General features: G+C 41.3%; 1 protein-coding gene across 1 annotated transcript in view; it reads left to right on the top strand.

Annotated features, from left to right (window-relative positions):
- Positions 1-248: 248 nt before the first annotated feature.
- Positions 249-24,763, top strand: part of TLL1 (tolloid like 1) — a 196,766-nt gene continuing 172,251 nt past the window's right edge. Inside the window, exons 1-2 of the mRNA XM_054031008.1 lie at positions 249-1,101; positions 1,311-1,927. Coding sequence (XP_053886983.1) covers positions 1,771-1,927 — 157 coding nt within the window. The 5' untranslated portion in view covers positions 249-1,101; positions 1,311-1,770. The remainder of the gene's footprint in view (positions 1,102-1,310; positions 1,928-24,763) is intronic.

Here is a 24,763-nt window from a genome sequence, read left to right as displayed (position 1 = left end):
TAGGGCATACCAGACTTTTGAAGGCTCTGATGTAAAATAAAGACAGCATTTTCACAGTCCTTTTAAAAGTCTGTGTTAAATATGACACCATAACGAGATTTGAACAGCAGAAACTCCCAGCTACCTACCCCTCCTCTCCTCTCCTCCACCCTCCTTTCCATGGAAATTTGTAAAAGAAGGAGGAGTTTGTTAGGGAAAAATCTCACCTCAGTTTACAGTTTGAGGCGTGACTGCAGGATCGGAATCACTCTGTCTCAGACAGGGAGTTAAATGAACACATGGTATTTTTATCGCTTTATTTTTATTCCAGCAGCACGTTTTCTTTCTCCAGGTTGATCGGCTGAAAGGAGGCTTTGGTGTTGATCCGTTCTCTCTGGCTTTAAAAACAACAACAACAACAACCCACCAACAACTCACCCTCACCGACTGCTAGTGACCGAATGCTCAGGCTGAATTATACAGTCACATATTGAAGGCAAGGGAGGAAGAGAGCGAGCTGGCACTGCTACGTCTGCTGCTTCTACGGGAACTTTTGAAAATAAACCTTTACAACTCTCCTTCAGATCCACGTGAAAAAAGCAAAGCCGGACTGCAAGAGCTCAGCGTTGCCTGTTGCAATCTGTAATTTTACGTTGCATTTGCCTTTTTATTTTTAATTTTTTTACTTTCATTTTGGAACTGTTTCCTCAGCTCCTTGGCTGAACTTTGGAGATCAATGGACCTTTTATATCTCCTGCCCGTATTTAAACAAACTATGGACGCTTAAACTCCCCCCACCCCTGCTCATGGGGCGAACGCTGCACGGCCGCAGCAGAGGGAGAAACATACAGGCACTTCTTTAGAGACGGGGGGACAGATTGCAGTGATTTCTCATCCTCACGGATTCCCTGAGTCTCATTCGCTGCTGAGAGTTGACCCGTGTGGTGTTTTATCTGACTCCCGCAAGATTTCCCTCCTCTTAAAAAAATACCATGCGTTTCTTATCTATAGAGAAAGCTATATGGAAAGAGAGGCATACAGTGAGCGCGTATGTGTTTTCATAAGACTATCAAGAGAGCAGATCAGAAGCAGCCCGGATCCTGACCCTGATTGTATGAATAAGTAAGCAGGATGCTGACGATTGTTAGTTGCCTGTAAGGTTTTTATAAGCTGGGGGGGGGGGGGGACCAGAGACACAGAGCAAAGGGGGGAGGGGGGAAGCCCTTGCACTTTTTCTCTCTTTCTCTCGCTGTTCCCTTCACTGCTGCTGCTTCCCATCACTGTTGTGGAAATTATTGTTAGCACCCCTCTTCTCTTTCTCTTGGTGGCAGTTTGCCGATGTGCACACCGGATTCATCTTCCCGCACCAGCTGCAGCAGCAACGGGATCAGCGGAGCGCTCGGGAGGAGGCAGCCGGCGGAAAGGATCCTACTTACCCTGGCCCCGGAGCCCTGGCTGCAGCGGTGGAAAGTTTGGCTGGGGGCTGACAGAGGCGAGAAGACGCCCTGACAGGCGAGATCCCTAGTCAGAATACACCCCCCCCCCTGCGCCCACCCACCCGGCAACTTCTCCCCTGCAAGGGGAGGGGGTGGAGAAGGGGAAGCAACATTCTCCTTCTCTATGGTATGCCCATATGACTGGGGACACCTAGAGACCACAGCATCTCAGCGGAGCCTTTAGGTGGAGAAGAAAATTTTTCCCTCCACCCCTTGCCTTCCTGTATCGGTCCAGCGTGGACAGCAGCTCAGTCCTAATTCCTCTCTGCCCCCTTGCCCACCTCTGTGGTAGAGGATGAAAATGCTTTGCTGGAGGGTGGCGTTGTGGCTGGCTGGGTTGACTGCCTGGGGGAAGCTCTCCTCCTGCTCTGGCCTTGATTATGACTACACTTACGATTTCAATGAAGAGGATAAAGCTGAGGCGATAGATTATAAGGATCCTTGTAAAGCCGGTAAGTGACTTCCAAGGCTAAAACTGTTACCCCCCACTCCCTCTCCCAGGTGGTGACTTTGTCTCTTTTTCTTTCCGATGTGTGTATAAACTGGGAGCTCACCTGCTTCCTCCTCTTTGGGAGTCGAGGCCAAGGGGAAGTCTGAGCGGCAGCAGCAAGTGGAGTTGGGCTCAAGTGCTTTGCTGTGTCACTCGGTGGGATTTCTATAGACCTGCTTTCTCAGGGCTTAGAGTTTCCACTTTCCTTGCACTTTACAACTGTGCTTGGACGACAAAGTGCTTTGAGTGCACTTTTCAGCAGATGCTTCTTTTTTTCCCCCTTGCCACGATTTATTAGAAAGCCTCGAATAAATCCCAGAATTGGGCTCTCCGGGAGACGTTTCCAGTCACTGCAGTCTTGGGTTGGATAGCAAGGAAACCTGTAGAGAGGCTACTGGACACAACCTCATTCCTTGTTATAGCGCTATCAGAATAACTGGTCCATGGGGCTGATCGCTAAGTATAACCCCTTCAGCATCCCCCCCCCTTCTATTTACAGCGCAATATTGTTGCTGCTTCCCATCGGCAGCCACTTGATTTGGGAACAGCTGAGAAGAACTTGTAAGTTTCAAGGCCACTTTAAATATTGAAAGTGGATGATTCCAGTGAGATTAGCTCTAACGTGCGCCTCGCCCTGCCTTCCTTGCACAATCAAAGCTACCCTTTGAAGTCAGGAGGAATGTTGGCCGTCCAGAAAGGCAGGATCAGGCCCCACATACCGCGCTGTAGGTTTGTTGGCTTCTGCTTGAGCGCCAGGGGTAGCAGCAGCAACCCCCCCCCTCCCCCCAGGCTGCTGCTCGCACATGCTGTAGGCTGCCACCACGTGAGGAGAGTTCCTGTGGCCCCCTCCTCCTTTCAGCAGCCTGTCTGGCTGTCTCTCTTTTCTTTCAACCTGTTTCTTGACCCATTGTCTGTCTCTTCTATTGTTAACGGCTAGCACTCACGTTGAGCGATTACTAGAAGCAATACGTTTCCCGTGTGAGTGTCTCGGTCTTGCACTAAAGAGCCACCTCCAATGGGCGGCCTCTCTTTCCCCATCCTCGGCTACCAGTTGAAAGTGTCTCCCGGCTTTCCATCACAATTGTGCCGGGTTCTTAGTTAAGGAGCAGCTCTTTTTGTGGATTGACTTTGATGGTCCATTGGATGGTCTCTTCAGACTGGTTTTCCTATGTGTATTTATGCCAATGCTTACACAGACAGAGCCGGAGAGGAGAATGAATGGGAGGGGGTCGGGGGATTGCTACATTTAAACCACATTCGTTGGTTGTATTCACTATATCGTTGGCTAGTATTTGTTGTGGTTCAGTGTAATCAGGTTGGTAGCCACAGCCAAATAGAAATCTGGGCTGTCTGTATTCTGTGTACTGATTTGTCTCGAGAAATAACCTCCTTTCTTTATTCCCAATTAGACTTCTGTCATTTCCCCTTGCAAAGGGAAGACCTGGTTTTCTATAGTATTTGCTGACTGGGTGACATTGGTTTTAGGTTTATAGGTAAGGTTCTGTAAGTGAGTAAAATAATATCGGGTCCAATCCTACTTCCATTAAAGTTAATTGCAAAACTCTCATTGACTTCATTGGGACCAGGAGCAAACTCACAAGTTACTTAAATGAAAGAGTGTACCTTGTTACTTGCAAAATTTGTTGTGGACACCTATTCTAAAGTCATGGTGGTTGATTCACATCAGCCTTGGTGTAAAATAAGTGTTTTGGTTTTGTAGCTATCTCCTTTGCATTAATTAGTTATTCTATATCCTGAAACCTAGTTCAGCCAAAGGTTGTATTCTCTGTGTGTATGTGAGTTTGCTGAATTTGAGGAGAATGCGGTGAATACATATGCCAAATATGCAGACACTGTGTTTTTCTAATCACAAAACTATTCCTTTCTGAGGTGTGAATTGCTAATATTCTTTGCTTAGAGCTGAGGAATGTACAAGTTCAAAAACAGCAGAATCAGCTACAAACAAATCTTAATTTACTCCCATTAAAAACATGCAAGAAACTTTGTATAAAAAAGACAAGTTTTTTGACCACAATTGATTTGAATTCTTTTGATGTTTTCTGGGACAGGTTTTAAGTGAGATTTCATTAATTTTTTCTTTCGTAAGAAATGTTTTTGTATACACTCAGTGAAGTGAAATGCTTGTAGGTTTTTTTGTACTTTTTGTTTCATTTTATAAAATTATGGATGTGTGAGTTTTAAATAAGTATCATACGTAGGAAAGAAAAGGAGTTGTGGCTGAAAGACAGCTGGAATGTGCTAAATGTGTCAGCTCTCTTTTTTGTTCCATTTTGTTTTACTTTTGAGAAGGCAGGAAGAAGGTGACTATTTGGGTCCAAATTAATATTTCATGTAAAATCATCCATGAATATATATTCAGTCATTATAATGATTAAAAATGAGCCATTCTCTTACTTAGGATCTTACTCTCCCTTAAGTACTCAGATAATAGTGATGAGAACCATGTAAGATAGATGCATGATAGATTTACATGTGTATAGTTCCCATTAATCTTAAACTGAATCACCTCCATATTTCTCTACACATTCAATATCCTCTTTAGTTTTTGAATGTACAGTAACTGTGAAAACCCAAATGCAACATACATACCATTGTATATTGGATTTGTACCATCTATTTGAGGGTTCTTTTCCAATCACTGTGTATACATGAGTAATTCTCCATGTATGAAAATGAGACTGATACCCCTGAAAAAGTTTCACTGAAATTTTTCTCTGTTTGAGCTTCCCTAAATACTATAATAGTCTGATTACCCATTGCTGAGTACCCACTGAAGTTAATAGGAATTATGGATGCTCAGCACTTTTTAGGATTATATCCTAAACTTTTATTCTCTCTTGGTCTGATTCTACTCCCTTATTCCTGTTGAGTGGTAATTCTATTGAAGTCAATCAGACTACTTCAATAGTAAAGTTCCACCCAATGTAAGGAAGGGTGCCAAAATCAGGCTTTGAGCATGGAAGTACATCCAGGTTTGTGTGGATGTGCCATGGGTAAAGTAACAGGACAAAATAAAGTAACCTCATCCAGGAAATGTATTCATTGCAAACTAAGTATGTATATTTGATATAATTAAGGTAGATGTTCGCTTTTTTTGCTAGATCTTCAGTGACTATAACTAAGAGTACACAATTATTTTCTATAAATGTTTATGATGAGGACAATTATGTCCCATACTTATATGCATTTCTGCTCACTTCTTCTACATGAAGAAACGCCATAAAACAACTAACATGTTACATAGTAACATACTCCAAATATTCAGGAATTAAACAGCAGATTTAGGAGAGCTAGCACAGTAACATTACCTGTTGTAATTTGTGAGAATGTGGAGGATGAATTCAGTATTTGGGAGTTCCTGTTGTAAAACAAGAGCAAAGGGAGGAGAAGAGGAACATGAAATAAATAAGAACACTTTGTAATAGCCTTTCAGCTGGAAGACGTGCTGATTACAAGGGCTTAATTTGTTACATAAAACTTATGTTTTCTGACCAAACACAACTAAGGATTCCTTAACTGTATGTTCGATTTAAAAAATAAAAGTGAGCATTTCCGTTCTGCTTTTCTCCCAGTCAGCCACTATCATCGTGCTGTCATTTTATGACTAGCTGCTCACTGTGCTTTCATAAGAATATAAAGGAAAATGTCCATAATTTCCTGATCCAATGCACACCATGAGGCAGATCCTTAGCTGGCATAAATTGTCATAGGTCCATTGAAGTTAATCTTTCCCCCCTGTCTTTTAGTAGGTTCTCTTCTTACTACAGTATCAAAGACACCAGGAGGGGGCCATATACTCTTTACGGAAGAGTATAGATAAATGTACTGCAAACCCACTAGTGAGAGGTCAGTGGTTTTTGTTTTTTGTTTTGGGGTGCTTGTGTGAATGTGAATCTTCTTGCAGATGTGATTTCTTTCCAGGGAAGCAGGAAGAATGGGATGCACTGAAGACACTGCTAGCTAGGTTCAGATGCTTCTATGGCTTGTGTGGTGAAAAATGCTATAGAAACAGGAAGACAGAAAGTACCTCTGCACTATGACACATCACTCCAACTTAATGAAAGCAGAAATACACACATCACAAGTTTTGCAGACATGTGGAAAGGGCCTGGATTGGTAGGGAAAATCATATTGGTGACTATTAGCTCGTGTGCATTTACAGCCCAAACTTCAGATATTATGTGCAAAGGAAGCATAGCATTATTTTGTTCAAAGCATCCTGAGAACCCTACCGTAAGTGGAATCAATGACAGAAGGACCTGAGAAAAAGGGATGCTGACAGTGCTGGGCTATGAGTGGATCATGGCGCTGTAAGAAGGCCATGTTAAGCTTGTGATCTGTGTGGTTTCTAGTGTGTTTCCCTACTGACCTATAGCCTATGCATGAATTTTGATTCATGTCACTTCCCCTTCTGACAAGCACCCTGGCATGCTGAAACAGTGGGATGTGATGTAGCACAGTTTCAGTGCTTCTGATGCCTCACATATTTCCTTGTTTCTCCACAGGAGAGGAACATATTGCCCTCAGTGCTTAACATGGTAAACTTCAATAGGGCATTTTGAGTTCAACTTCCAGATCTAGTTAGCTGAAAGTTGAAATACTGAGACAGTCTTCATTACAATAGCAGCAGTAACCCTGTAAAGGTGCTATGAAGAATCTAGGAATGTACATCTTATAAGAAGAAGCTTTGTATAAATGGGATGTTACTCCAGAAACAAAGTCCAGTAGTCAGCAATAAAGGGGTACTGTCTACCTTGTCACATCTGGACAGTTATTTAGAAGTTTTTCTCAGGAGTCTGTTTGTTGTTGTTGTTTTTTTCTTTTGTCTGATTAGTACAGCAGCAGCATATTTATAAAGCAGCCAAAACCAAGCTTATAATAAACACACCAGATAAAATCTGCAGATATGTGCTGAGACACACAGTCAGTGCATGTATAACTTGCTTTGATTTTGGGCACCCAAGAAGGTATTTTCTTTTGTTTTGCTAATAAAAATAGCAAGGAATAATTATCTTCAAAGAATAATAACAATAATCATCTTTACAGATGGGTAGTTTTGGGGAGTTAATGAGGTTGAGAGTGGCTGGTTAAAAATAGTGTGTGTGGAGCAGGTGGGGATGGGGAGTGGTGGTCTAGTGATCTGAGCATGAGAATCAAGAATCCTGCTTACTATTTCCAGTGCTGACTCCTTTAAGGTCTTAAACAAGTCACTTGATTTCTTTGCTTCCATTTTTTAAAAAATCTGGAAAATGGGGATGATAATACTTCTTACCTCACTGGGTTGTGAAGCTTGATTATATAGTGTTTTTGGAAAGTGCTTGGAACATGAGAAGCATGAAAAACACAAAATCATAGGATTATTATTATAACATGTCATCTGTAACTCCGCAGTCTATCTCTTGTCTATTGATGTCATAACACCTTTTGCAAAAGTTGTTTTTTGAGATTATGAAACATATGCGGCTGGAAGACTGTTGTTGGGCTGTGCCTTGTATTCTGGCATACACATCTTTGTTTTTCATGTACTGCAAAGGCTCTAATATGCTCTTGGGTAATTGGGAAGTCTTTTAAAGTAACTTATTACACATTTAAATCTGTTGTGTAATTTATACGGTGAAGCTCTTTCTCTGTATACTTAAGTGTTGCTGTAAATGATGAGAGCAGTCCTGTGCACTATGTAAACACTTTATTTAGAGAATGTAATGCTCATAATATATGCCAGATGGACAGAATTAGTCTGAAGTCCTTTATTTTTCCATAGGACAGATACAACATAGGAAGCAGAACAGTAGTAAGCTCCCTTGCATAGCTTCTCAGCTTTGATTTGGACTCACTTTGATTGATTAACAAACTTAATTTTAAATCAGATTTGTTCCTGCAGTTCAGCATTCTTTCTTTCTGTTATACCATGCCCATTGCTGTGGAATCCCAGCAATTTACATATATGTGTGAACATAAAGGTCTCCTCTCAATTTCTCTCCCCTGCCCTCCCGTCCTCATCCCTTAGTTAATAGGATTTTGTTGGCAGTAATATTTTGGGAAAGCTAGGTTGAAAAAAGGGTTTTACATTTCAGCTATGTGTCTGCTGTATCATGCCGAAGACTTAGGGCGAGTCTACACTAAAAACTTAAATCGACCTATATTAGGTCAATTAACAGCCACTGCAGTCCACACTACCCTCCTTGGTTTAGTGGTGTGCATCCTCACAAGGAGTGCTTCTACCACCCTAAGAGGGGCAGTGGGGGGATCTGAGAACCTGGTCTCTCAGCTCCGCTAGCAGCTCCCTACTGGGAGCCCAGCTGCCCCATAAGCTTCCTGGCTCCCTGTTCCCTGCCAGGAGTGGAGGAAACCTGGGGCTTCTTGCCTCCCTGTTCCCCGCAGGGAATGGGATCCAGCCATTGGGGCGTCTTGGGTCCCAACCTTCCCCCTCGCCTGCTTCCCACTAGGAGCCAGGCAGTCTTGTCAATTTCATGCTAGAGCCATGAAATTGACAAAACAGCCAACATTCCCAGCCTGGTGGGAGTGGAGGCAGGGAAGAAGCCACCCAGTGCTTCTTGCCTCCCTGTTCCTTAACAAGAGCAGGGTCCAGCTGCCAGGGCTTCTCACGCTGGCTCCCAGCTGGGAGCGGGGTATAACCACCCAGGCGTCTCGCCCTGGCTCCCAGCCAGGAGCTGGTTCCAGGGGCCCAGCTCTCCAGGGGAGCAGAGGGCAGCTGGGCTCTAGCTGCCCAGCTTTCTTGTCAATTTCACGGCTCTGCTGGAGCCCTGAAACTGACAAGAGAGCTAACTGCGGATGTAAGTAACACAGTGTTTACACACACATTGCCTCGCCCTAACTACATCAGCATAAGCCCTACGCCTGTCATGAAAGTGGAGTTACTATGGCCGTGGCTACATTTGAAACTTCAAAGCACTGCCGCAGGAGCGCTCCCGCAGCAGTGCTTTGAAGTGCGAGTGTGGTCCCGTGCCAGCGACCACACTCCACCTCCCTGAGGAGATTAGCTTAGAGTGCTGGGAGCACAGCTCCCAGCACGGCTCCCAGCGCTGGGGCACTGTTTACACTGGCACTTTACAGCGCTGTAACTTGCTGCGCTCAGGAGGGTGTTTTCTCGCTCCGGGGTGTGAAAAAGTTGCAATGCTGTAAAGCGCCAGTGTAGCCATAGCCTAAGTCAATATAGTAGGGGGGTTTACATTGGTGGGACAAGGCTGTAGTGTAGACACTGACATAATTAGGTCAATGTAAGCTGCTTTATGTCGATCTAACTGTAATGTAGACTAGGCCTTAGTTTCACATTCAGATCACTTTCCACAGGGGCTTGATTCTGAATGTGCTTACGCCACTGTAAATCAAGAGTGATTCCATTGAAATAAGTGATGTCATATCATTAGTTATAAACTAATGAAAAATAAAGTTTATAATAATTTGTGCAAGGTTATAGTGAAATTGCACTTCACGGAAGGGACACTGTAGCAGACATTGTTTTAAACCTGTCAAGGGTGGGGAGAAGGTTCTAGGAGTATTCAAGAGCAGAATTGTTTCCTGTCTGCTTGAGTCTTAAGGATTTAGCTGCTTTTACCAAATTCAAAAAGAAAACAAAATCTAAGCCAAATCTAATCTCAATTTTTTTCCTAGTATGGACCGCATTTGACAGTGTGACTTACGGGCCTGTCCCCTCCCATATACAACTGTATAGTTCTCCTCCTCCTATTCAGAATTGTACAGATTTCCTCCCCTTCCATTCTTGATCACAGACAACCTCCGTTTACATTAGCATTACAACTCTTTTGCAGCTATAGCAACTGCTTACATAGAAAAGTAACACTAGGAAAGTATTTTGGTATTTTTAGCTCTCTTTGTGAAGAAAGTTAATCATGTCAACTTAGCTCTTCATTTCATCTCCACCTTCCATCTGATCTGTTCTGTCCCTTCCTCTCTCACTGTTTTCCTCTACAAACTTCACTATTGCCTGCTCTTCCTTTCCCTCTGCACAGGCTTCCTTTCCCTTCGTTGCTTTCTCTCAGTTCGTACTGCTCAACCACCTTGTCCTCTTCTCCCCTTGCTCCCCTTAACAAACTGTCAAAGTATTCCCTTCCCTTCCACCCTGCTCCGGGGATGTTCCTTTCTTGCTTGTGGCTAGCAGCTCTATTTCCCAGAGGTTGCTCCTGTTTCCTACCATCTCTTATGTAACATTGTCTCCTCCTAGTACAGGCAGCTAGGCTGGCTCTTTATCTTTGTTTCACCTGCTTTTATAATCCTGCCAACCTTTCTTTCAGTGAAGAGACTGGGCAACTGTAAAAACATTTGGAAACAAGGAGGAGGAGACAGCAGTATGTGACCAGCCAACTTTTGGAGGCGCTCAGGGCCACCATCCGGTGCTCTGTGGACCACCAGTGTTCCACGGAGAACAGTTTGATTATGACTTTTCCTACATTTACCATGCTTACTCATACAAATCATCCTATGTGCATGGGTAGGAGTTTGCAGATTTAAACCATGTGAATGCCTGGATCTGATCTTTGACATACGTGCAAGAGAGTGAACATTTAACCACAAGCTCTCAAAGAGACACCAAAATGCAGGCTTGTGGGTTTTTCCCTTCAATATTTAAAAACACAGATTGTCAGGATTAAAAGAGCCAGAAATCAATTTTGCTCTAAAATAGCTCCTAGAATCTTCTTTTCTTGAGGTATGTGAAAAATGATGCCTAAGGGATGCACAGTGTGTGTTGTTGTTTTTTAACCAGCCACTCTGCAGACTTTACATTGTTAAGATGAAATATTTTGACAGCAGGACCAATAATTGAATACAGAATTGATTTTGAAATGTTTGTATTAGCATCAATGACTATAAATTATGTTACAAAACAATTTTATTTCATAAGGTTTCAATATTCTGTTTTTTAGATGTTTTCCAAATCATGTAAATATATAAATGCTCTTACCTACCTACAATTCCTGTGCTGCTTGAAACAGATCTACAGATTTTAAAAAGCAATTGCCTAAGAAACATGTATATTTGGGGGCGGGGGTGTTAATTTAAAAATAGATATAAATCAGACTGAAAGAAAAAGACACCCCGGGAAAAAAGTTTTACCTCTGGTACACCATGATTATAACTGTCTGTCCTAAGATGTGACAGAATATCTATATTTTCACATCTCCTCAGGGTTCAGAGATTCCTTTGGTCACTATTCTGACATGTTATTGACAATTTCTGTGCTTTTAAAAATGTAGTGAGGAATAATAAGCACTGAATGTGTTGTCTAATCAGCAAGGAGTCCTCAAGAATGTCAACATTAAGCAATAACATGTTAATTTAAAAATAAATTTTCATTGCAATTGAGAGCAAATATCTGAGGCTTTAAAATGCTGCTGTCCTTTGTGGGTTTAATGTACATTTAGGCCCTGATATGGCACAGATGGATCCCTAAACCCAGATGGAACTAAAGGGTCTCCACTTTGGTAGTTCTCTTTACAGGAGTGGGGCTTTACTTGTAGTTTAAAATACCAGATTATGGAAGAGAGGGTGAGGCATGGACAGTGAATTAGAATAATATACTTAAGGAATAACACAAATGGACCACCTTGCCAATGTTAAAAGTAATACATTCTTATAACATCTTTTAACTATGATCAAACAAAAACATGAATTTGTTAATGACATGAGATCACTAAGAGTATATTTTTAAGATGTCTAATTTTTGGATGCTCAAAAGTGAATAATTATATAGACCAAGTACTACAGTAAAATTAAGGGGAATTTTGTGTCAGTCTGAACCTGCAGGAATTCCTCACTGTCCATTGCAAATGAATTAATAGAAGAAAGAAGCACAATTTTGAATAAGGTTCAATAATGCCAAGAATAATGTACAAGTTGCATAGCTTCTGCATATTCCCATATGATGTCCTCAAATAAGCTATGAAAGGAATTTCAGATGGTCCTTACATAATATCAAGGTTTGTTTCAGCAGTTTACTAACACAGGCCAATTATATTTGGTTTCATAAAAAGTAGTTTTAGAACAACTCAGTGGGTGTGAGAACATGATGATTATCAACTGCCCAATTTCGCCATCTGGTAAAATTCCCTTATTGCATTTATAACAAATTTGCATACATTTTCACAGGCACCCATCAAATAGAATTTGTTTCTTTCTCAAAGTTGATACTTTAATTTTATTCTTTGGCTCATTTTTATTTTAGGAGGATTTTTATCCACTACTGGCTGAGTTGATTAAACCAATAATTAATTTTTTGATGAATATTTCTATAATTAACATAACCATTATGTATGTTCCTAGTCAAAGTGCAGGATACTGGAGCACAAATGGATATTTTAGGATTTTTGACTTTTATTGACTGGAGAATCCCCATAACCCTTACTCCAAAGGATCAATACCCACTAAGAGGGTGAAGTGTTTCAGTGTTGCTATCCTATTACAGAGACTTAGTATTTCTTTCTGTGATTTTTATACTTTTTGGTACCAGTGTCTAAGTGTTATATACCTTACTGTCCTCAGGAAGATTTTATTCTTTTTCTAGAACACACAGATATCAAGACAAATCCACAGTGGACCAAATCCTGGAATCTTTATTTAGTTATAACTCATACGCTATGATAATGACTGTGGTGTGAAAACCATCATAGATAAATGCTTTTGCCTGAATAAGGACTAAGAAAACAACTACTACCACGACTTCTGAGGGCCAGATTCTAATATCTGTACTCATGCTGATTAGTATCTTACTCCATAAAGAGTTCTATTGAAATCTGGTCCTGGGTAAGCACTTTGGGTCACTCTTCACAAATCTACATTCCAAACAAATGTAGTCTTATATATTTACTGTAATTTAAATAAAGTCACATAAAAGAAGGCCTATCCCAGTTTCCAGATGCCTTTGCCATAATTTAAAAATACAGTGTAATAATCTTTACAAAACCAAAAGGCCATCCCCTGGCACTATCATCAAGCAGCAAAAACACATTACAAACCATATCAGAATCTTGCTAGCCCTCAAATACCCCAAACACACCCTGCCTAACCACCTTTCTGGTAAGCGGAGGATAGTAAATGTTGTACCTTATTTTAAAAAGGGATGATCTGGAGAATTTATGGACTAATAATTCCTGCATCTATACCTGCCAATTGGTTGAAATAGTAATTAAAAGTAGAGTGACAAAACACATGAGAGATCATGTTATGATAGGGTCTAACCAGCATGGTTTCTGTAAAGGAAAATTGTGCCTTGCTAGTCTCTTAGAATTCTTTGAACATGTCAGTAAAATAGTGGATAAAGGAGAACTCGTGACATGATTTATTTAGACTTCCAAAAAGCCTTTGACAAAGTCCCGGACAAGGGACTACTAATGAAACTAAATAGCCATGGGTGAGAGGCAAAGTGTTGTCGTTAATCAAAAACTGGCTAAGAGATAGAAAATGAAGTGTAGGCTTAAAATGGACAATTTTAATCAAGCAAAAAGTTAACGGTCAGGTGCCTCAAGATTCTTTACTACATCCCATGTGGTTTAGTAGCAATTTATTAATGATCTGGGGAGAGGCGTATGAGTGAGGTAATAAAATCTGCAGGTGACACCAAGTTATTTAGGTTGGTCAGGACGATAGGAGGCTGTGAGGAGCTTCAGAGGGTGAATGGACAACATGATTGCAAATGGAGTTTATTGTTGATAAAAATAGAGTAATGCATATTAGAGGGGACAAATAAACTACTCAAGTGTCTTAGAGTTCTAAATTAGCTGTATTATCTCAGGAAAGTGACTTGGGTATCATTGTAGACAGCTCCATGACGACATATGCGCACTGTGCAGTTATGGTAAAAAAAAAAGCTAACAAAATGATAGGATGGAGAAGAATACGAAGAATGTAATTCATATGTGATAGTCCACCACTTCAAAATCCCATTTTTAGACAGTCTGTTTTAGGATTCTTAAACTTCAGCTTTTCTTCCTGTTATGTTTTCTTACAAGTGCTTTGTTAGCTATAATTATATCCCATGATCCTTATTAGGAAAGAATTATACATCATACATGAAAATGGCTTAACGGGAGGAGGCCTGGGTAAAGGAAATTCTCTTAACCTCCTAATGGAATTTTATTACATTGTTCTTGTGGGGTGAGAATTTACCCTGCATGGAAGAAGCAGTGGGCTCTACTTCCTAGCACTTATGGGTACCCTGATATACTGTGTTTTTATTTTGTGGGCTAATTTTTTTAAAAAATAGGCCTATAAACCTGTGCTTATAGTTTTATGTGTGTGCAGGCTTCTGGGGGTGCAACATTTTTACACACAAAATTGTAAGTGCAGAATCAGAGACTGAGTGGAGACCATTTTGAACATTTTACTCCATAATGTTGGTAATAGATGAACTGAATATTAGTCAGTCAAATCATATATAGTGCTTGAACCACAGTCACATAACCCATTACTTCAAACATTTTGATTAAAAACTTAGAAACATATAAAATTGACATGGCACACATTAAATGAATTAAAAACTGGCTAACTGATAGGTCTCAAATGAAATTGTAAATGGTAATCAGCATAGAATAGGTGTGTTTCAAGGCAGTCCTGTGGGCATTGGTTCTTTGCCATCCACTATTTATCATTTTAATTAATGACCTGGAAGAAAACATGAAATCATCACTGATGCAATGTGTAGATGATGGGGGAGTGGTAAATAATGAAGACGACAGAGATCTGGATCACTTGGTGCATGCAAAAAATATTCATTTTAATATGGCTAATTATAAATGGAACATCTAGGAACATACTTACAAGATAAGGGACTCTTTTCTGGGAAGCAGTTACTCTGAAAAAGATTTTTGGGGATTATGGTGGAAAATCAGCTAACCATGAGACCCCAGTGTGATGCTGTGGCCAAAAGGGCACATACAGTCATTGGATGCAGAAACAGGGAATTGCAAGGGGAAGTAGAGAGGTTATTTCACCTCTCTATTTGGCACTGGCGTGACCACTGCTGGAATACTGTGTCCATTTGTGGTGTCCACAATTCAAGAAAGATGTTGATAAATTGGAAAGGGTTCAGACAAGAGCCATGCGAATGATTAAAGGATTGGAGAACATGTCTTATAGTGATAGACTAAAGGAGTTCAATCTATTTTGTGAACAAAGAGAAAATTAAGGCGTGACTTGATTAGTCTATAAGTACCTACATGGGGAACATATATTGAATAACAGGCTCTTCAATCTAGCAGAAAAAAGGTATAACATGATCTAACAGCTGACTCTTGAAGCTAGACAAATTAAGACAGGAAATAAGGAGTACATTTTTAACAGTGAGTGTATTAACCATAGTAACAACTTACCAAGGGTCATGGTAGATTCTCCATCACTGACATTTAGCAAAACATCCAATCTTGACTTTAAAAAATATATGCTCTAGGACCTATTTTGGGAAAGTTCTATGGCCCGTGGCATACAGGAGGTCAGACTAGATCGCCACCGTGATCTGTTCTGACCTTGGAATCTATAAAAGTATGGAAACCTGGCCTATGATATTGGAATCTCTGCAGTTATGGAGGGGAGCTCAAATCCTGAGATGCCACGTATGTGGATTACAGGAGAGAGATAACTCTGTGTTAGAGAAAAATGCAAACTGTTTTTAAATGATTTCAGTCATCTGTGCGTGGGGCCCATTGAAAATAATGATGAATTCTTAGCTTGGATGAATTAAATTTGATTAGGGTCTTCTTTTCCTTGTTTTTTCCATATATAAATTAAAAATCCCCATTAGATTACTTTTGGGGCGTGATACAAAGCTCTCAGTCATAGATAGGTATTTATGCTGACTTTTCAGATATTCCTACTGGACCTGGGTATGCACAGGAACTCCAAAGGTTTCCTGAATTATTTGGAAAGACTTGCTTATAAATGTAAACCTTTCTTGCGTCTTTCCTGAACATGAAAAGACTGAGTTTAAAGGCCATGAGGGAAAACAAAAAAAAACCCCACACAAAACATTGAGTTATATGTGAAACTGTTGTTAGAGAAAAAGCAATTGCTGTATGTAGAAAGAAACATCTCCAAGCCACATTCTCAGCTGGTGCACCATTGCACATCTTCATTGATTTCAATGGAGCTCTGCCAGTTTACACTCATCCCAGGGCTAAGGAATATCACTATAGGTCCACACCTAGTGTCATGGCTCCTAGGCTCATATGATTATATCAGAATCTTGGCTTTTTTTAAAAAGAAGTATAAGTTCCTAGCCCTCATGGTGCAAACGTAACCTGAGTTTAACCAGTGAAGTATCATTTGCCTGAGTTTGCAGACAACCTGAAATATCAGCTCTGAGAGCTTGAACCAAGAAGTGATGTGGGACTGGTGCATCCACCCCAGCGCATGGGGTTAATACTGGAGGACCAGTACTGGAGGATCTCCTGCTTAGTCCGATTCCATTCCTGAGAGGAAGGGGCCCTACCTGCCATTCCTGGGAGGAGAAGGAGGCTCCTTATCACTGCCACTGCCTCTATGGGAGAGGAGGAGACACCCTTCCACCACCACTCTTAGGCTTGGTCTATACTACTGTCAGTATAACTAAGTTGCTCAGGGGTGTGAAAAATCGTATGATACCAAACAACTCTCCCAGTGTAGACAGTGCTATGTTGGTGGGAAGGCTTATCCTGTTGACATAGCCACTGACTCTTGGGGAGGTGGAGAACCTACACCAATGTGAGAAGCTCTCCTGCTGGAGTAGGTAGCATCTTCACTAAGCACTACAGCAGTGCAGCTTCAATAGTGCAGCTGTGCCGCAGCAGCACTGTTGTAAGTGTAGACAAGCCTTTAGTGGGGATATGGCCACAGCATAGAGGCATGGCCATGGGAAACCCCATACCATTGTGTGCCTATGGCATGAGATTACCTGAGTTTGGTTCTGGTGCAGACCGTACAGTGGAGATTTGTCTGCAGTACAGTTATCCCATCAGAGAGGTGAAATGTATCCTTATTTGTAGTAAAATAGTGAACTCCTTACAAAATTGAGATGATTTAATTACCTTTTAAATTCACTTAAAAATATTAACACAATCAACTAAATGTGTGTCTGCTTGTCTATATGCTACTGCCCACTGCAGGCGCTCAAGACAGTGCACCAAATTCTCCTCTCTGTTACACCAGTGCAATCCCATTGGGGCTCTGTCCTGCTCCCAATTAAGTTAATGAAAACTTTGTCATTGATTTTAATGGAAGCAGAATTTGACCTTGGAGAATCTGACCCGCTGATTGGCTGCCTTAACTACAGAGCAAAATTCACCCTTCATATAACTTTACTGAAAATCAATAGTTATACTGGGGTGAATGTGACCCACAGTGCTGCTTCTTGTCAGTTCCAAATTCTTCTCTGATCTCCTTTGAAACCAGTTTTCCTGTGATTTGTGAATTTGTGAAATACATTAATTAACATTGCAGAAGGAAAATCTCACCTCAGACTAGGATATTTTATTATCCACGACTAAGGGCCTGATCTAATGGAGATTTTGCCATTACATTCATTTTAATTAATCCCCATTACTGGTGTATATGAAACAATTAATTAAAATAAAAATTGCTTGTCTGAGTAAAGAAGAGGGGATAGTAGTATGGGGAGCTTTTATACAGAACACAGATGCAAATTGATTTAAAATACTTGTGTCACTATTAGCACAGCACACTTACCCTTTCACCACAGGGAGTGGAATAAAAAGGAGTCATTGGAGTGAGGTTCAGCATAGAGGAACTGTTCTAAATCAGAGCCAAGGTACATCACTAAGAACACTGCTATTATCTGGAAGTCTGACTTCCTGTCTCAGTTTCCTCGTAGATGTCAATGAATGGCAGAAGAAAGGGAACACTTTCCTGCCTGGCTGGCATGTTTGCTAAATTACTCCTTTTTAGCTGCATTCTGACAGTTGTGCTTCATACAGTGCTTTGGGACAAATCCTGCAACTCCCCATAGGTCTGGAGGGTACTGAATGCAGGCTTCATTTTCTGGGAGAGCAGGACTCAGCCTGCAGTGGGAAAGGCAACTTCCTCCTTCACACTGCAGGGCTGTGAGGCCTCAAATGTCTCCTTATACATACTTGTATGTTTTTGTGGGAGGGGTTCAGGGAGTAGTGAGAGGGTGTAATTTGCAATTAATATAAATCCACCACTTATTTCCTCTGGAGTAAAAGTAGTTTTTGTTTTAAGTCTCACTATACATTTTTCCCTACATGCAAGGAACTGTGTTTTTATATTGGAGACATTGCTCTAGTCAGGTGCTATGAAAAATAGCATGGAATGTTTTATAAAACATGACAGATACACTGAATACATTTTAAAAAAATCTTTGCTTTAAAATAGATAATTAAATTGCTGTTTTGATTGTTTTATTATGATAACTAGTATGTATACTGATGTATTAATTGTAGTTACATTATAGATTATAAAAATGTGTGGTAAAAATTGTATGCACTGCAATGTAATGTTGTGAAACAGGTAAATAAGAGGCACAATATTAGGACGTATTGAAGCCATATGCTTCTTTTTCCCCCCCCTTGCCTCCTGCATAGGGTTTTTCCCCCCATTCTCTGTCCTTTTATTATCTCTATCTAGCACTCTTTTCCTAACATGTATGAGGAAACAAATAAAACATTAGTGGCAAATAAATCTCAGCTGCACATCAAAGAAAAGCCACAGAGCCAAACAAAGGACACTGTCAACTTGAATTCGTTGAATTTGGCTATATTGCAAAAAAGACTTGAGAAGTATGCCCCACTGAGTCGGGAAAATGTAGATTCCTCTCACAGTTTCCCCACTAACTTTCCTCTCTAGTGGGAGCAATTTGGGGCTCAGCTGAGTTCTCGAGTAAGTTTTCCTGACCCAGTGGATTCTAGAGATGCAAAGAGAAAGGAACTCGTGCTTCACTGGAGGCAGGAGATCTGTGGTTGACTTATGTCTCTGCTGATGCTTTATCCCTTGAAGGAGACCTGGGCCAGGTGTACATTACAGGGATGCTCCCGCAGATGGAAGTCCCCCACAACAAAGACTTCATAACTCCCCCTCCAGGAGAGGCGTTGCACGTAGGTGACTTAGGTCGATGTAGTTAGGGTGACGCAGTGTCTGTGCAGACACTGCATTACATACATCACCTGTTAGAACCGTGCGGAGCTCACAGCTGTGAGCCTCCGTGCCAGGTGCTGACAGCCTGGGCTATGGGCTCCAAGCAAAGCCAACCGCCAGGTCTGTCAGCGCCCCGCAGTGGGGCTCCACATGGAGCCATAGCCGGGCTGTCAGCACCAATTTTCACACAGTTAGGCAGCCCCTCTAGTTCTCTTTCCCTGCTTGCCTTGCTGGCCCCTGGCCAAGGTGGAACATGGCACTAGGGGAGGAGGAGATGGCAGTTGCTGTGCGTTGCCAGCCGGAAGATGAAGCAACTGGAGAGTGTGATGAAATGCGGAGTACAGGGTCAGAATGGGAGAGGCTCCACAATGGCCCCTTCCAATCTGTTTCCACTGCCCCCTCTCCCCCAAAAAACCCATTCTCTCTGTTGTGTATTTGGTTGTTGTGGTAATAGAATCTTGTGTTGCTATGGCAACTGAGTTAGATTATTAGGGGATAGCCCAGCCAGTTTTGGCTGGTTTTTGGTTAGTTCAGTGTGTGGTAATAAATGGCTGCTTTCAAGGTTTACAGCTCTCTGTGTCTCCAGTGATTTCTTCCTAAAGCTGTTGCCACCAAAGATATAACACTCTCCCTCCCCTCTTTAGACTGTACAAGGCAATTTGTTGCCAACTCTTGTAATTTTATTGTGAGTCTCATCAAACAAGTGTTCAAAACCAAATTGTTTGTGATTGTGGGGGGCGGATGGACTTGAAAATGAGAAATGGGTGTGCACCCCAAAGACTCAATCCTATTGGCAAATAAAAAAGAATCCTAAATCTATTATATTTTAAAATGCTTGATTTTTTTTAAGCCAATCCCATAATTTTGGGGCCTGACTCATGATTTTTTATTGGTTGAGATTGGCAACTCCCACTCCCACTGCTCCAGAAATCCAAGCTTCTTCATCCTGACAGTCCTGCCCAGACTCCCTTCAATAGCTGCTTCCCTCTTTCCCCCGGCTACAAATCCCCCCGCTTCTGAGGAGTGTGGGGAATAGACTCCTGCTTCCCCCACACCTGCTCCCACTGGTTTTCTTACCATTGAGAAATGTTGCATATGGAACTGCACAGAACTTGGTAGTTGTGTGAAACTTGTTTCTAATTCATCTCTAGCTTTTAGAGGTGACAAACATGTAGGATTTAGCTAGTAAAATGGAAGAATGGTGATGCACACAGTTCATGTGGCAATATAGGCACGGTCCACAATTAAACTTCAGCCACACATTTTTCTTAATTAGTGAAAAAAATCACCTCAGTGCTTAGGGCTCTCAAAAGTCCCATTGTAAAGGGCTTGTACAACATATATATATATATATATGGTAAGTGTGTTTGGAGGAAGAGGCTCAATTACACTACTGGAGAAAGTAATCGCATTTTAAGATTGCAAGTCTGTATGATGCATCCGAAGAAGTGGGCCGTAGCCCACGAAAGCTTATGCTCTAATAAATTTGTTAGTCTCTAAGGTGCCACAAGTACTCCTGTTCTTTTTGCGGATACAGACTAACACGGCTGCTACTCTGAAACCTGTCAAGTCTGTATGGTCACTAGTTTAAGAAAGTTTGTTGTCATTTTAGTTGGTTATATGTAAAAGATAATGGAAAACTGGCTGATCTTAAATATTTTAAGAATATAGTTTTTAAAGCTCTGAAGCTCATAATACATTGTATAGTTCAGGGAACTATTCAGGGAAGAATAAGAATAAAGTATGCTTTCAGCTGTGGACATGGAAATACATTGCCAAGTATGTAACAACTGGGAAAGATCAGTTAACACACAAAATGCAGCTTTAAAGCATCTGCAATGTAGGGTTATAAAGACAAAATAGTTATTTTATTCATGTTGGTAGCTTCTTGAAGAACCAAGGGTAAGTTCTACATGGACAAATAGGGCTAAATTCAGCCTCACCAGATGTTTGCGTAACTTCATTTGTCTTCAGCGGGGACTGCCCCTGATTACGCAAGGGCTGAATTTTGTAGACCGTAATATTAATTATTTGGTGCTTCTGTTGTTTCATTTGTTTAGCAAAGCTGTCTGAACAGATGATGTCTAGGGAATCATCATGTTAAAACTGGATTTCCTTTAAAGCATGGCGGGACCATGCTAAATAATTACAGATGTGGTGCCAGATTCTGTGTCTGTTTTTTGTTATGCATCAATTGTTTGTTTTATATCTGGGAAGCATTTGCCACCTCTCTTTTCTCATGAACTGCATGAATTCCTATGTGAAAAGTGGGTGTATCTTATGGGAGAAAGGAGGAAAAATTAGCTAATTCTGCCTTTGGCTGCAGAAGTGTTAGCTATAGGTCTGTCAGAGCAAAATATTGCTTAAATATTTACATTCTTCCAGTGTTATGACTTTTAAAAAGTGGATTTGTATCCAATATTGGATGCTTAAGTTACAAGTGAGTTTGCAGGGAGGAATAGCTGTGCTTTTGAATCTTGGCCTATTGTGTTTGAGTGAGATCAGCTATAGTCATATTGTTCAGTTGCAGTGATATGTATCCAATCATGCTGAACTCCTTGTATGACGTCTTATGTCCATGGATATACCACATATATGTTTCATTGTGTGTCCTTTTTAAAGTTTTTGTTATTCCTTTACTTCACAAAGAATTATGTTACGTACTTTCACAAAGATTTTCTTACTGGCCTATAAAGGTAACAGTAACTTTTCAGTAGACACACAATAAATCAAATCTGATGTGAGTAGGTACATCTCTTGTACGTATGTGATATTTGTATATTGGCTTGGGGAATGATCTTTTTTGATCCAGTGATGATAAAGTATTACATTTTATTAGACATTATATATGCTGAAGACATGTTGCAAAGAAATGTTAATAAGGAATACTTATAAATCTATCAATAAGTAAATAAATAAATGCTCAAGTTAAGTTGAAAACTGTGAGCACAATAATTAGTGCGCAAGAATGTTGCTCCATGGAGAATTGTGGATAGAGAAATAATTAGAACATTAAATACAATACACATTAGCATAATATTTAAATATCACTAGAACTTCCCTGGATATAATAGCTCTAGTAGATGATGAATCTGTATTGGGAATTCTCAATGCATTAGGTTATCTTAGGGCTTGTCTACACTTACTGGGGGATCGATGAGTGGCGATCGATGCATCAGCCGTCTATTTAGCAGGTCTAGTGAAGATGCGCTAAATCGACCGCAGATTGCTTTCCGGTCGACTCCTGTATTCCACCGGATCGCGAAGAGTAGGGGGAGTCAACGGGAGAGTGTCTCCCGTCAACATCACGTAGTGTGGACCCCACAGTAAATAGATCTAAGCTACGTCAATTTGAGTTATGCTATTCATGTAACTCAAATTGCATAGTTTAGATCAAATTTCCCCTGTAGTATAGACAAGGCCTTAGATTTGGGAGTCCAAATTTTCTTGGCCATACTCGGGTGAGCAGTCCCACTGAAGTCAACGAGTCAGGTACAGATTTCATTTACAACAGTGTAAGAGTGCCGACTTACACTGGTGTAGTCAAGGTAAAAGTAGATCCAAGTAGAACTGCTTGAGTGAATAAGGCTAGCAGGAGCTATGACAGTTGTGTTCAACAGGGAAGTTAAGATCAGAATTTCAAGACTTTTGATGGCTCTAAAAATCTCATTTTAATGATGTGTGTTATTGAATTTCATTTTCTTTCTCACATTTATGTGTAATCATGTCCATGTTTTTGATCAATTCAGATCAGAATGGGGATACTTACTGAATCAACACATCAGCATGTCTTGCTAGTGAAATGTCTCTTTCATTCATGCTGTTGAAATGAATAACATATTTTATTACAAAGGGAGACTTCATCCTATTTGTATGGGTTCCATTAGGGCTCTCGTCTCAGAAATGGACAATTAAATTTAGAGACTGTTGGGACTTGTAGCTACAGTATATGTTATTGTAGAGACAGTTGATAAATAATCTGTAGACAATAGAAGTGCATGAACTTGAGCTTTCATTGTGGAGATTTTCTGGAATTTGGTAGTATAAATGAAAAATGAGAATTTACTGTCACTATATGTTCTTGATAAAATCTTGCAGAATTGTTTGCCAACTTTTCATTGCTTTATAAAATAGCCTAACGTTATTAAAATAAGAGTAGTAAAATCTGCCTTGGGGACACTTTACAATTTGAAGAAGACTTGCTTTTAAAAGCTCACTGTTTTATTTATCATGCATATTTTTCCTGGAAACAAAGTGGGTCTTTATTTTGTTCCAAATACTGTACTCAAAATTTTTTTTTGCTTGTGGTATAGGAACTCATTTGATAATCAAACAAAGCATACAGGAGTGAATTGCAAATGAATAGTGTAAATGCTGGATAAAAGTTACAAGGATGTTGTATAAATTAGTTGGTGTCATAAATATACTGTGTCTAAACCATTTCTTACATAGAAACTTACATGTTTTGTATTAGTAGCTACACCAGCTAACATCCCATATACTGCTTAAGGTCCAAATTCTGTCCTCAGATGGGAATGTGCAAAGTCAGTGGGAGATGAATTAACATCCAATGGCAAAATTTGGCCTGGAGGTTTGATTCATTAGCAGTTTGGACAAGACCAAACTGACTGCAAGGGACAGATGAGTTGTTAGCTATATTAACTAGGGTTACCATATTTTGAGTGTCCAAAAAGAGGACACTCCACGGGGTCCCGGCCCCACCCACAGCCCCGCCCATGCCCCTCCGCCCCAACTCCACCCCTTCCCCAAAATCCCCGCCCCAACTCCGCCCCCTCCCCTGCTTCCCACGAACATTTGATTCGCGTGAAGCCTGAAGCAGGTAAGGTGGGGGGCAGGAGGCGCGGCCCAGTCTGGCCCCGCCGGCATCTCCAGCCTGGGTCGGCTCGGGCCCTGGGGTGCTGGCCCCAAGCCAGCCCCCGGCCGAGCACCACCGGCCTGCCCCAGCACCGCCGGCCCGGCCCCGGCCCCCGGCCCAGCACCGCCGGCCCCCAGCCTGGGCCCCGGCTCAGCACCGCCGGCCCGGCCCCGGCCCCCGGCTCAGCACCCCCGGCCCCTGGCCCAGCACCGCCGGCCCCTGGCCTGGCCCCCGGCTCAGCACCCCCAGCCCAACACCGCTGGCCCGTCCCCGGCCCAGTACTGCCGGACCGTCCCCGGGCCCCGGCCCAGCACCGCCAGCCCCGCATGTCCCGATTTTCCCGGACATGTCCGGCTTTTTGGGATTTCCCCCCAGACGGGGATTTGAGGCCCAAAAAGCCGGACATGTCCGGGAAAATCCGGACATATGGTAACCCTATATTAACCCAAACATAAAACATGACCATCTAATAACAGGAAAATGAACATTGTTCAGTAAATGTATTGACATATTATTTTATGGGACAAATTTTCAAGGCAGAGTGCAGTAGAGGTGTGCCTGCACAATCCCAAGGTTGCATATGCAAACAGGAATGAGCTCATGCCAATCAAGTGTCCAATTTGCAGTCACTAACATGGATTTTACAAAAAAAAGAAGAACAGGAGTACTTGTGGCACCTTAGAGACTAACAAATTTATTAGAGCATAAGCTTTCGTGGACTACAGCCCACTTCTTCGGATGCATATAGAATGGAACATATATTGAGGAGATATATATACACACATA

Source organism: Malaclemys terrapin, chromosome 5 (assembly GCF_027887155.1).
Source record: "Malaclemys terrapin pileata isolate rMalTer1 chromosome 5, rMalTer1.hap1, whole genome shotgun sequence".
Lineage (NCBI taxonomy): Eukaryota > Metazoa > Chordata > Testudines > Emydidae > Malaclemys > Malaclemys terrapin.
Note: the sequence above shows the minus strand (reverse complement) of the source record. Positions and strands in the feature narration are given on the sequence as shown.